General features: G+C 41.3%; 1 protein-coding gene across 1 annotated transcript; it reads right to left on the bottom strand.

Moving 5' to 3' along the window:
* Window positions 1–953: 953 nt before the first annotated feature.
* LOC118212288 (interleukin-17A-like) lies at window positions 954–13,422 on the bottom strand. Its single transcript, XM_035390010.1, has 3 exons — window positions 13,258–13,422; window positions 12,339–12,514; window positions 954–3,220 (listed from the first exon to the last, which is right to left on the bottom strand). Exons 1-3 carry the CDS (start codon window positions 13,276–13,278, stop codon window positions 2,983–2,985), a joined length of 435 nt encoding a protein of 144 aa, XP_035245901.1. The 5' UTR covers window positions 13,279–13,422; the 3' UTR covers window positions 954–2,982.
* Between the last annotated feature and the right edge of the window lie 595 nt (window positions 13,423–14,017).

Raw genomic sequence — 14,017 nt, 5'->3', positions numbered from 1 at the left:
ACACATGTGATCTAACTTTCAAGTAGTTGGCTACCTCCCTGGATATGAAGTAAATGTTTTACCAATAAATAATAGTAAATGCAATTTTATCCACGGAAATAGCTACACAAAAAGGCAAAATAAATGTGGTCGCGATCGCCGTCGTAGACGCAAGAAGGAAATAAAAAATAAATGAAAAGTTGGCTCTCTCTTTTCCAGCGGAATAAACACCCCGAAGTGAAGCACAACATTACCTACTGATCGTAGATAAGATCACTGTGAGGTTGCTTTCCATAGAGGATTTCAGCTGCATACTCCCGTATTACTGAAAATGCTGTACAGGTGGCTAGCTATAAGTGCATAACAGCGTATGAGTGCTGTGCGTTCTGTTGATGGTAGCGTAGTGCTGGCTAGCGCTAAAAGCTAGCTAATTGTTAAATAGTCTACTTAGATACCCCTCTATCAATACATATATGTATTGATATAGTGGTGTAGATTTCGGGGGGGATGCAGGGGATACATTCCCCTCAATATTTAGAACACGTGCATTTGCCCCCCCCCCCCCCCAATAAAAACATGAAAGAAGCATTTCCACCATAAATTGATGCAGAAAAGGCACAAATTGGCGCATAAAAATTCACCAGAATGCAGGGAAATTAAGTGTTTGACGCTCAAAATTTCCTGGGAGAGGACCCCCAGACCCCGCCCTTAATGCGTCCCTCCCAAAGCTCAAGCGGAAACTACGCCGCTGTGTATATAAATATACATATGAATATAAATACGATTGCATGCTTCAGCCCCGGAAGGCCACACCTAGCAACGCCAGTGTCTGTTGTGCGTGAGAGTCTGGGGGAGGCAACAGCCCCTCAAAATGTCTGTGCACGTCCCTGGCATACACAATACATCTTGGTTGGTCAACTTGATTGGAAGCATGAAATGTCAGACCACCTGTTGTAATTTTTGGTATAAGGCATTATATTTTTATTTAATAAATCACAGCATACATCATTTTAACCAGTTATCAGTCCTTGAGTATGGTTTTATGAGTCGATTTTAGCACAAACTGTTTGCTAGGTGACCAAAAAACACGTCTTTACAATTGGGACAGCTGTTACAATTACGCCACCTCTGAGTTGCTATGACAATGTGCTTTTTGCTGTTATATGTTTATATAACGGCATCTAAAGAGAAAACGAGAGGGTTGATACCCAGGGAGGTCACTGTGAGAGGGCTTCTGATTTAAAGATTAGGGACAATAGATGGGGTTTGGCATTTTAAATGGTGTATAATATCTGTAAAAGAAATGAATTGTTCTCATCAATGTGTTTGAAATTAATTCCATGTTTAATGTTAGATGTGTTCAGCTAATTTGCTTGCTGCGTTGACATAGCATCATCTTCTCAATGCTCCAAGTGATTAATGGAAAAGAAACAGCCACCTGGTCACAAGCATTTATAATAGGCTAAGCACACACCAGATTGGGCTATGTGGCTGGCTATTTGCTGGTTGTTAAACAGAAAACAAAAACAGCTTTCCTCATCAATCTGGAGGTTACCACAACTCGCTTCACGGTTAATTACAAAGAGCGTCAATGTTTGCGCACAGTCTATTTTCATGATATATTTTCAGTTTCTATTTACATGCATAATTTGAATATGTGGCTGGTCTCACGTTACCCACTGGAATGTGTTTCCTTGATTAACATGAGTATGCCCAGAAAAAACTTATTATACCCTTGTATGGGCATTTTCATTTACTGTTACTCCGCCCCTCTGTTATAATTATAACCAGCTACTTCATATGAATATAACATTGGACTACTTTTACTCTGGTTTAAATGGCTTCCAGCTCGATTAAGTTATGTCTGTAACTAAAGCGGGTAATGACCACTGACATGTCAAAGCAGATTCGAGTAAAATGTCATAGTGCTGGGATAAATATGTTCTGGGTAAATGAGCAACATTGCACTGGAGTGAAAACCTGGATGGTGCGAGTGCCAGGAGTAGGGGAGCCGTGGGACTAATGACGCACCTGCTGTGGAGCTAATGCACCCCCTCCCCCACATTCCTTCACCTCACCTTTTTAAGATGAGCAATTCCCATTGGTTAGTGTCAATTTGTGCTCATAAGTTTTAAATAAATCTGTTATGTTTCTAAACAAATTAAGACCCCCCCCCCCCCACCATGACTATCACCTGTGTCCATCTAAACGTAGTTTAGTCCATCTGATAGTTGTTTTCTACCTTCATAAAATCCAGCTTTTCTTGGAAGTTAATAACTTTCAGCAGTAATAATAAAATGCTGTACCAGGCGTGCACAGTGGATTCTCGTCCGCCACACGCTGGTGACTACAGCTGACTACAGTTGACAACTGCTAGAAAAAATGGTTCCCTTGAATTCTCACAGATGAAAACATTACAATATGTAATAATAGGCCAATAATAATTTATGCATTTTTCAATTGGTGGACAGACCATAAAGGAGTGAGACAATTAAAAATGGCATGTAATACAATAAAAACCACAAAAATAAAAACAGCGATACAATTTAACACACTGAAGGCTGGGTTTTTTAAAAATCTAAATATAGCCTAAGTGTGTTGTTTATGGAGAAACTGAAAGCTATTAACCAGGAAAATCACTATAAGTGTATTTTTCCTATTTTTCTGTTTCTAGATCTCAAAACTGAGAAGGATTACTAACAAATCCCCTGATGAAGGCATTTACTGCCGATACGTGTTGGGTTTACCCAAAATAATAAAGGCTTACACTGCTAATCTGGAGATTGAGTGCCTTGCGATTTTTTCTCTCTTTCTTGAGAAAGATTACTGTTGGCCATACACACAGTGTATGTACTGGGAAGTTTATGTCTTTATGTTTATCCCATTTTCAGATATTTCAAAATACCATACTTTGACATTTTTTTACATGAAATATATAATATTCATTGTAGCACACATGTAGTATGTATGTGACAGATGTAGCCGTTAAGGAGGAGCAAACTCTTAGGAAGCGCGTGTTGCAATGCACGTGCAGCCCACAGTAACGCTGAACGTCTCTGGGACCAGCCTGTAGTGACTCGCGGTTCGGCAGGGCTCTCTGTAGTAGACCCTGATGTTGTATTTGATGTCCAGCACGCGCAGGTGGGGCTTGAAACCTAACAGCGTGTCGTTCCGGCAAAGCCTATGGTTGCAACTGGCAGTCCAGATAGTCTTCGGTAATCTAGTGGCATTAAAGTTTTCCCTGAGAGAGAGAGAGAGAGAGAGAGTCAGACAGTCTTCTCTGTCAGAGATACAAAGCAGAGATGGATCCTGACCAAATACAGACTCAGTGACCACGCCCTTGAAATTGAAAAAAGTAGACACAAAAATTCATGGTTACCAAAAGAAAAACGAATATGTGGTCACTGTAAGACAGGAGAGGTTGAGACAGAGATGCACTTCCTCCTAAACTGTACAAAATATACAGATATTAGAAAAATATATTACCACAAAGTTTCAGAAATTATAAAAAAACTTCCATTCTTTATCAAAGAATGAAAAATGTGCAGTCCTATTAGGACAAGGACCAACAGCCCCAACTGCGGCTCAATATGTCTCAGCTTGCCATAACCTGAGGGACACTGAGTGACCATCCTACATTATTATTATTTATTTATTTTTTCTTTAAATGCTTGTGCCGATTGAACATTAATTGATTTATAATGCTTTGGCAATATGGACCTAGGTATTTCCTGCCAATAAAGCAATAGAGAGAGAGAGAGAGAGAGAGAGAGAGAGAGAGTGAGAGAGAGAGACTCAAAATAAGTGCCTCAGGAAACCTAGGGCAGTGAATACTGAAGAAAAAGCCTGAAGAGCCTTTTTATGCAATGAGAAAATTTCACAAAACAAACATAGAATTTGGCTTAAAATCTTTGACAGTGTAATCCAACCAATTGCCTTATATGGAAGTGAAGTATGGGGTCCACTCAGTTATCACAACTACACTATGTGGGACAAGCATCCTATAGAGGCCTTGCATGCAGAATTTTGCTGAACAATACCACCAATGCATTCAGGGCAGAATTAGGCAGATACCCATTGATAATTAACATTAAAAAAAGAGCACTTAAATTTTGGATGCACCTCAAATCAAGTCCCCAAGACACAATGCAATTTCAAGCACTGAAAACCCAAGATCTGAAACCCAAAAAGAGTCCTCTCAGTCAGCTGGTCATGAGACTCACCAACCAACTAAAACCAAACACTGACCAAACTCAGACCAGCGCTGCTTTATAACCAGAAATTAGAGTAAACCAAATAATTAAACAAACAAAAGATGCCTATCTGGAACATTGGAATAATGAAACTAAAACACAAAAAAACTTGGCTACTTGGCCCTAAACAGACAATACAATTTGGCAGAGTATCTCTTCTCTGTCAGAGATACAAAGAGGAGACAAATCCTGACCAAGTGCAGGCTCAGTGACCACACCTTAGCAATTGAAAAAGAAAGGCACAAAAAACATGGCTACCCAAAGAAGAACGTATATGTGGTCACTGCAAGACAGGAGAGGTAGAGACAGAGATGCACTTCCTGCTATATTGTGAAAAATTTTCACAGATAAGGGAAACATATTTTAATAAGATCCTAAATTCAAAATTCCAAAACAAATTTCCCTCCCTAACAAATGATCAAAAGCTGCGAGGAGAAGGACCGACAGCCTCACTCGCAGCTAGATTTGCCTGCCTGTTGCCTGCCTGTTGCCAGAGAGAGAGAGAGAGTCCTTCTGAAGAGTGACACACTAATGATGAGCTCTTAAAAATGTTATCTTTTAACTAAGTAATTGATGAGACAAAATAAATATTTAACAACAGAATACCTCAGAAAAGAACACTGAACAAGTGCAGAACAGCAGAATTACTATAAAACTGGAAAAACCAGGCCAGAACACAATATAAAACCATATTAGCATAAATTAGCAAGCAAAGATTAGTAAGCAAAGCTAACTGGACTGGAAAGCTGAAAAGAAAAGAAAAGAAAAAAGAAAAGAAAAACAGAACAAAACAAGAACACAGAACATAGAAGGTAGGCCTGAACTATATTATCAATAAATAAGATACCTTAGTAAACAATATAGTAGCTAAACAAACAAAAGGCTGAACAAAAAGAAGTTAGCTAGCAAGCTAAACAACATTAGCCAAACGTCAGTTAAAAAGTTGAAGAAAGTGACAGTTGGAGTGCCTCCACACTGTAACAATTTTTGGTTACCATGGCAACGGTTACCATGGTAACGGAGCAGCCTGCAGGCAGAAGCACAGAGATACAATACCCTGCAGAAGTCACAAATGCTCAGACCAGGAAGCAGTATAAACTTTCTGTACTGAAAAACAGCCCTGAATCCCTGCACTGTGACTATGCTTACATAGAGGACAGGAAGATCAAAAACAACTTGATCTTCCACACAGAACACCCAACAGCCTGGCACACAGCTCTGTGTAAGCACTTTAAAAATATTAAAAAAAGAGGCATCTGCCATGGAAGACAGATCGTTATTGGGGATCAATCAGATGACAGCCCCACAATATTAACCATTAACATATACCACAATGGAACAGTGTTAGTTCAAGGCAGTGAGGCCAGCTTGGACTCCTTTGAGGAGATATTTTTATTTTTGAAAGAGGAGGCAGACAAAATTAAGGGAACCCCTGAACCCCTGATCAGCCCTGACCCCAATGATTCCCCAACCACCAACAGCACTGTCCACCTAACCCAACCTCCCAATACACCCCCTCTGCCTGCCAACGCCAGCCCAATACGGAGCCCAAAGTACAGTGAGCAAATGCGGGAGACCCTGGCCCTGCTGGAGCAGGACTACACAGAATTTAAAGAATTCACCATGGCCCGCCTGTGTGAACACAGCCTCTCCCAGGAGCTACGGGATGAGGTGTGCCAGGTGAAAAGAGAATGCAGGATGGCAGTGAGTGATGCAATGGCTGAATTAAAAGAGCTGCAGCAGGACAATGAAGCTCTTAGAATGCAGCTGGCCAGCCTTAAAGAGGACCTGAAGCACAGGGACAATGTGCACAACATGGAGCTGCAGAACTTAAAAGAGCAGCTCCACAGGTATACACACAGCACAGCCCTCCCCGACACATACACGCTCCCGGACACACAGCCCCTCCCCATAACACAATCCCCTGCTGACACACACACACACCGTAACGCAACCACAAACCTTACATTACAGCCCCTCACTGACACACAGCCCCTCACTGACGCACACACACATACTGAGACACACACACCCCCTAACACACAACCTACTACTAACACACAGCCCCTTACAGACACACAGACAAAGCACCCCAATGCCGAGGTGGTCCTATTAATGGACTCCAACGGGAAGTACCTAGACACACAGAGGATGTTCCCAGGCCGGCGGGTCAGCGCACTGCGCTGTGCGAACACAGGACAGGCCCTGCAGCAGCTGAAGAGGGACACACTGGGGAGCCCGGCCTGCATCGTTATACACACCGGCACCAACGACCTGCGAGCTCTACAGCAGCACACCGCTCGTGCTGTGATGAAGGTGGCAGTGAAGGCCACACAGGAGTTCCCCGACTCCAGAGTGGTGGTCTCCACACTGCTGCCCCGAGCAGACACACCCCCACACATCATTGCAGCAATCAATGCCGAGATCACCAGAGGATGTGCCACCCTACCCAGTGTACACCTGGTACACCACCCTGCCCTGGGCCCTTGGCACCTGCATGACGCTGTGCACCTGAACGGACCAGGAGTCAGGATCTTCGCCAAGTCCCTTAAGGACATCGCTCTGGGCCGCAGCCCCGCCAGCACCCCCCACCTCCTGCCCAGCAGAGCCCCATACAGCAGGAGGCCGCAGCCCCACCAGCACTCCCCACCCCCCCACCTCGCCCCCAGCAGAGCCCAGTACAGCAGGAGGCCCCCCCTTCTCCCAGCCCCACCTCACCAGCGCAGCAACATGTGGGTACCTGCTGCCCATCAGCGCCCCGCCCAGCCCAACCACCCCAGGCTCCCCATCCACAGGCCCAGAGCCCACCAGGAGCAGCAGCTCAGCTATGCTGCAGTCCTGAGCCAGCCAACCTGCCGACACCCTCCGCCCCCTGCCCCCGCCCCTGCCCCCGGCCTCGCCCCCACCACCACCGAGCTGGGAGAGATTAAGAGCCTCCTCAGCCTCCTCTGCAGTAAACTGATGGGTTAAAGGTCACCAGAGCGGGTAGGAGGGACACTTACTGTCCCATAATAATAATAATAATAATAATAATAATAATAATAATAAATAATAAATAATAAATAATAAATAAAATTACATGTGCTAAACAGAAAAAGAAAGGATAATTCTGTTGTTACATATATATTATTTGTTTCACTTTTAATAGTTTAAATTAAATATTAAATCCCTCTCAATCAGTTTGTGGAATGTTCAGGGTATGCGCTCCTCGACCTTTGGGCTCAAGAGTGCAAACCCTGAGTTTATGAAGAATGTAAATAGTCACGATATAATTGTTTTTTTAGAAACATGGAGCCGTGTAGACACACTGACTCACTGTCCCTCAGGTTACAAAGAAATTATAGTGCCATCATTTAAATTAAAGCATGTCAAGCACGGCAGGGATTCAGGGGGAATCATAATATGGCTCAAAGAAGACCTGGCACCCGACATCACCCCGATAAAACAAGGCCCAACACATATATGGTTGAAGATTAAAAAGGGAATAGTCATGTGTGATCCTGATGTTTACCTGTGTGCGGCCTACACTCCCCCTACTGAATCACCTTATTACGATGAAAATTTTTTCCACACCCTCCACACAGAAATCAGCCATTTCCAAGCCCAGGGAAATGTGCTACTGTGTGGAGATTTAAATGCAAGGACAGGAATAGAGCCTGATTGTATTAGCAATAATGGAAATAGCCACATATTTGGACATACCCCTCTAAATCTTATACCAAATGTAACACAGAGAAATAACCCTGACCGTGCTGTAAACAAAAATGGTAGGGAGTTAGTGCATCTCTGTCGAGCCTTAGGCCTGTACATTCTTAATGGCAGGATCAGAGGGGACTCTTTAGGAAGGTTCACTTACTGCTCAGCTCTTGGGACTAGTGTAGTCGACTATGCCATCACTGACATGGACCCCTCTTTCATCAGTGCATTCACTGTTAGACCACAAACCCCATTTTCAGACCACTGTCAAATCAATGTGTACCTAAAAAGAATTGGACAACCCAAGAAAACTGAAACACAGCCCTCTAAGCTGTATAATCTCAATCAAACATACAGATGGGCTGCAAACAGCATGGAAGAATTTACCAAAGCAATCAGTTCGACTGAAATAACTAACCATATTAACAGTTTCATTTTAACATCATTTAAACCTGACCAAAGTGGTGTAAATCTAGCAGCTAAAATGATAAATGAAATCTTCCATCAATCAGCATTTAAAGCTAACCTCAAAAAAACTAACAAGAGAATAAATCAGAAACAAAATCTTGAAGAAAAATGGTTTGATGATGAATGTAAATCTACTAGAAAAAAGCTAAGACAACTATCAAATTTGAAACATCATCAGCCACAAAACCCTGACCTGCGTCTCAAATATTGCGAAATCCTTTCATTATATAAACAAATGTTAAAACAAAAAAAACAAAAACAAATTCATGAAACTCTAAAAGAGATGGAAGATTCCATTAACCAAAATCAGTTCTGGGAAAAATGGAATAACTTAAGTAACAAAACACCTGAAGAATTAGCCATCCAAAATTGTGAAATTTGGAAAAGCCATTTTAAAAGCCTATATACAGAATTCTCTCAGGATGATTTCAATTTGGAACAAAAACTAATTCAAGAAAAACTGAAGATACTTGAATCAACAGTCAAGGACAACCAGAATCCCCTGGACAACCAAATTACTCTAAAAGAACTAAATGAAAAAATCCAAAAACTCAAACCTAAAAAAGCTTGTGGCCCTGACAGTATCAGAACAGAAATGCTTAAATACAGCACCCCTGAGCTGCAGAAGGCCTTACTTAAGTTATTCAACCTAATATTACAAACAGGCTGCTTCCCTGAGATCTGGAGCCAAGGGCTTATATCCCCAATCTACAAGAGTGGAGATAAATTCGACCCCAATAACTACCGAGGCATTTGTGTGAGCAATAATCTGGGGAAGGTTTTCTGCAGTATTCTTAACGCCCGAATACAAGCCTTCCTTACCGAACACAATGTCTTGAGTAAGAGTCAGATTGGTTTTCTTCCAAAACACCGCACAACTGACCATATTTACACCCTACACACCCTAATCAACAAACATGTATACCAAAAAAATAAAGGAAAAATCTTTGCATGCTTCATTGACTTCAAAAAAGCATTTGATTCAATCTGGCACGAGGGCCTATATTATAAAATCCTACAAAGTGGTGTAGGGGGTAAAGTGTATGACATAATTAAATCAATATATGTAAAAAACAAGTGCGGAATAAAACTTGGCAAAAAAAGAACTGATTTCTTCACGCAGGGGCGTGGGGTGAGGCAGGGCTGCAGTTTGAGTCCAACATTGTTCAATATATATATCAATGAATTAGCGGTGTTACTGGAACAATCTTCAGCTCCTGGCCTCACCCTAAACAACACAGACGTTAAATTCTTGCTCTATGCAGATGACCTGGTCCTGCTGTCACCCACTAAACAAGGATTACAGCAGAACCTGGATCTGCTAGAGCAATACTGTCAGAACTGGGCACTGACGGTAAATTTGAAAAAGACAAAGATTATGATCTTCCAAAAAAAGCCCAGATCTCAGGAAAACAGATACCTCTTTACTCTAGGAAACACCGTCCTAGAACACACACTAAGCTACGATTACCTAGGACTAAAAATCAGTGCGTCAGGGAGCTTTGGCCTAGCAGTGAATGCATTAAAAGAAAAAGCCCGCAGGGCTTTTTATGCAATTAAAAGGAGATTCCATACAATAAATATTCCCATTAGAATCTGGTTAAAAATCTTTGACTGTGTCATTCAGCCTATCATGCTGTATGGAAGCGAAATATGGGGTCCACTCAGTCAGCAAGACTACACCAAGTGGGAGAAACATCCAGCTGAAACCCTGCATGCAGACTTCTGTAAAAACATACTAAAAGTACATAGAAATGCCCCTAACAATGCATGCAGGGCTGAATTAGGCAGATTTCCGACTCTCATTCAAATTCAAAAAAGGGCATTAAACTTTATTGAACATCTAAAAATGAGTCCAACAGACTCCTTACAATTCTTGGCACTCCAAACCCAAGAGCTCAGCCCAGGAAAGTATCCCCTCAGTCAGCTGGTTCTGAACCTCTCTAGACTAACATTAACACATACTAATGCAAACCAGCTTCAGACCAGCACTGCTTCACAACAGCCCATTAGAGTCAACCAAATTATTAAACACATCAAAAACTCCTATCTGGACCACTGGAACAAAGAAACACAATCCCAAAATAAACTGAATTGTTATCGGGCCCTAAATAGAAAATACACACAGGCAGAGTATCTCTTCTCTGTCAGAGATACAAAGCAGAGACGGATCCTGACCAAGTACAGGCTCAGTGACCACACGCTTGCAATTGAAATAGGCAGATACAAAAACTCATGGGTACCAAAAGAAGAGCGAATATGTGGTCACTGTAAGACAGGAGAGGTAGAAACAGAGATGCACTTCCTCCTTACTTGCACAAAATATTTACAAATTAGAAAAAAATATTTCGAAAAATTATCCCAAATTATAAATAATTTTAATTACAAATCAAAAGAAGAAAATGTGCAATTCTTTTAGGGGAAGGATCAACAGCCCCAATTGCAGCACAGTTCATTTCAGCCTGCCATAACCTGAGGGACAGTGAGTGACCACCCACCCCAAAGAAACATTGTACATACTTATTGATTTACTTCTGTTGCTGTTATTGTATATGCTGTTATTTGTATATATTGTTACATTTATCATTATTATTTTAATATTACTCTTATTTTACATATTATATATGTATGCTTTGGCAATAAATATGTCTGTATTTCATGCCAATAAAGCAACTTAAATTGAAAAAAATTGAAATTGAGAGAGAGAGAGAGATCTGTCAATGACAAGAAATGCATTAGAATTAATGGTTTTGTTTTTTTCTCTCTCGATTGAATACTGACATTAAATATTTAATAACTCACAGCTTATCCACATTCTGTTAGGCATACCATTCACGAGCAATCTGATCGAAAAGTACCGAGAGTGAAATGTTACATTTAACCCTGAGGTTAACTATGAATTATTGTTCGGTCCCGGTCTATAATGTCTGTTCGATCCAAACAGCTGTATCAGTCGATATCACACGTCACCACGTTGCCTAAAGTTAAAGTTGCGTTAAATAAATGTAGCCTACGAAGATCCAGTCTAAGTTGAATAAATCCAATCAATTGTTAATTCACTGTCTAATAACAAAAGGCTAACAACCCCATTCGGTTTAACCATGCCATTGGGGAGTGGGGTGGGGGTGTCTGCTCTTTTGCCTGGCTAGCAATCCCAGCAAGCAAGTATGCCTGTTAGTCAGTAAACTACTGTTTACGATTATCTATGATACATTCTGAGTTCTTGACATGCACACATAATACAGTAGCGGAAAAACACTACCGGAAGAAAAAAAATTCACTTGCATAGCCAAAACAGACTTTTGGCAATATCTCCCGAAATATTTATTGAACTCTCCCGCTGTTCGATTAGACAAAGAGATGGTAATTTTGTGTGTTTAACTTGAAATACGTCGTTCAAGCTGGGTGCATTTACCTAAAAAGTCCCTCTTACACCCCCCCCCCCCCCCCCCCCCACCCCTTAGGTTTTGCCCCGTTGTCCATACGCTTAATGAAAAAAGATACACCACTATGTGAACTACCTCGTTAGCGTTCAGCATAACCAGCCATTATAAAAATGGACTTCAAGATTATTCAAAATCTGCGAATATTCCACGAATATTATCCGAGTGAGTGCGGAGGAAGAGATCTACCTGTATCCACAATACATGTTGATAAATGTGCGTATTTTTGCAATGCTAATTAAAAAAAAAAAAAAAAAAAAAAAAATAACGTAGGCTACTCGCTTAATGGCCTCATTGAGGAGAACCTGTATATCTGGTGGTATTGAATAGCCTATTTTCGTGAATTAATCGTTATGTTAATAGTCAAGGAAAATTACTGAAAAAATGACTGGTCGCGACTAATAATCAATTTAAGGGGAAGTTCTCAGTCCCCACAAATTTTCAGCTCACCAATCGCCACTGCTCATGTCCCCCCTTATTGTAACTTTGTCAGACTTACTTGTATGTCCATGGGGCCAATGAGCGGTTGATTTCATCCTTCCCGATGAAAGAACTCGCGGCATTGCTGAAGAGAACCTTCGCCGACTGGTCGATCTCCCTCCTGGTACAGTTGTCTTCACACTTAGAACAGCGTAGTATCGAACGGACAGAAGGCGCCGTGCTCAGAACCACTAACTGTGGATAGGGACATACGGAATAATATCGTTAACAGGGAGAGCCGCTGAAAGAATAGTTGAAATATACAACTCTGTTTTGTTACAAAATATGCCTACCTCTCGAGTAAATGTTGCCTAAAAATAATCTATAACCAAAACTATATGCGCAATATCGCATTAGAGCTGGCACAGGGTAATAGGCTACCATAAAAAGGTGGGCAGCCTATTTCATACGAAATGCACAGAAATAATACGAACAAATTCCCCCGTAACGACGGCTTTTTTAAAAAGCCCACCTTGTCCAGAGCAGACAGCCACAGATAACCCAGGGAACATTTTTGTGTGAGACACTGTCTATGCGTTCAGGTGAAAACCCTGCTACATTTGGTTGAGAAGTGAAAGTTCTCAAGCTGATTATGACGTAACCAGGACGTAACCGGTTAAACCTGAGCTATATTGAGGTTAACCTAGCCCGTTAATATCAAAGTAGGCTAAACGTTAATGTCAATGTAAACGTCTCTCAACCAAGATTTCCACCCCTCTAGAAGTCGGGTCCGGCTTTTGCTCACTTGAAAGGATGCGGAGACCTGTCTGCCCTTAATTTAAATGGACAATTTTGAAAAAAAATCTTTAAAACGTGCATAGCCTATAACCTTTCATGGCTCAACGAGGATAGCGCATGAAAATATCGTTTTGCTAGCCGTATCCCTTCCCACCCCATACATCATCAGTGGTTAATAATGTTCCTGATACTTCACTCACCAGTACAATCGCGAGGTTCATTCTCTGCTTTCTCGTTCTTTCTCTATGGAGTCTTTTCAGTAGTTCAGTAGGTGAATTGGCAGACCTAATCACACATATTTTCACACATGTCTGGAATACCTATATATGCCAAATCGGCCTGACGTAAACGAACGGAATTTTTATTGCAACAAATTTGCATTGCGTGGAGGTTCACATTCAGCTCAGCCCGTGACCGTGGCAACTGAATGCTCACAATAAACATTAGGACATTTTTTTCTACATCAGGTTCCACAATGTTCCACAAAACACAGAGATGTGCATTTTTTTTTATAGCCTAATGAATAATCTTAAATTGTTTTTTTTTTTTATCCTTGCTGTTTTTGCTTTGAATGTAATGTCACTGTGTAATCCCCTCCCCACACAGAGAGAGAGAGAGGGGCGAGAGCACTGACAGTAAACTGTTTTTTAAAATATCTATAAAAATATCTAAAAATCTATAAGATCTCTGATATTCCAAAAGAAACCCAGATCTCAGGAAACCAGACACATGTTCACTCTAGGAAACGCCGCACTAGATCACTCCCTGTTCTGTGACTACCTGGGGCTCAAAATAAGTGCCTCAGGAAACCTAGGGCAGTTAATACTGAAGAAAAAGCCTGAAGAGCCTTTTTATGCAATGAGAAAATATCACAAAACAAACAGAATTTGGCTTAAAATCTTTGACAGTGTAATCCAACCAATTGCCTTATATGGAAGTGAAGTATGGGGTCCACTCAGT

Source organism: Anguilla anguilla, chromosome 14 (assembly GCF_013347855.1).
Source record: "Anguilla anguilla isolate fAngAng1 chromosome 14, fAngAng1.pri, whole genome shotgun sequence".
Classification (NCBI taxonomy): domain Eukaryota; kingdom Metazoa; phylum Chordata; class Actinopteri; order Anguilliformes; family Anguillidae; genus Anguilla; species Anguilla anguilla.
Note: the sequence above shows the minus strand (reverse complement) of the source record. Positions and strands in the feature narration are given on the sequence as shown.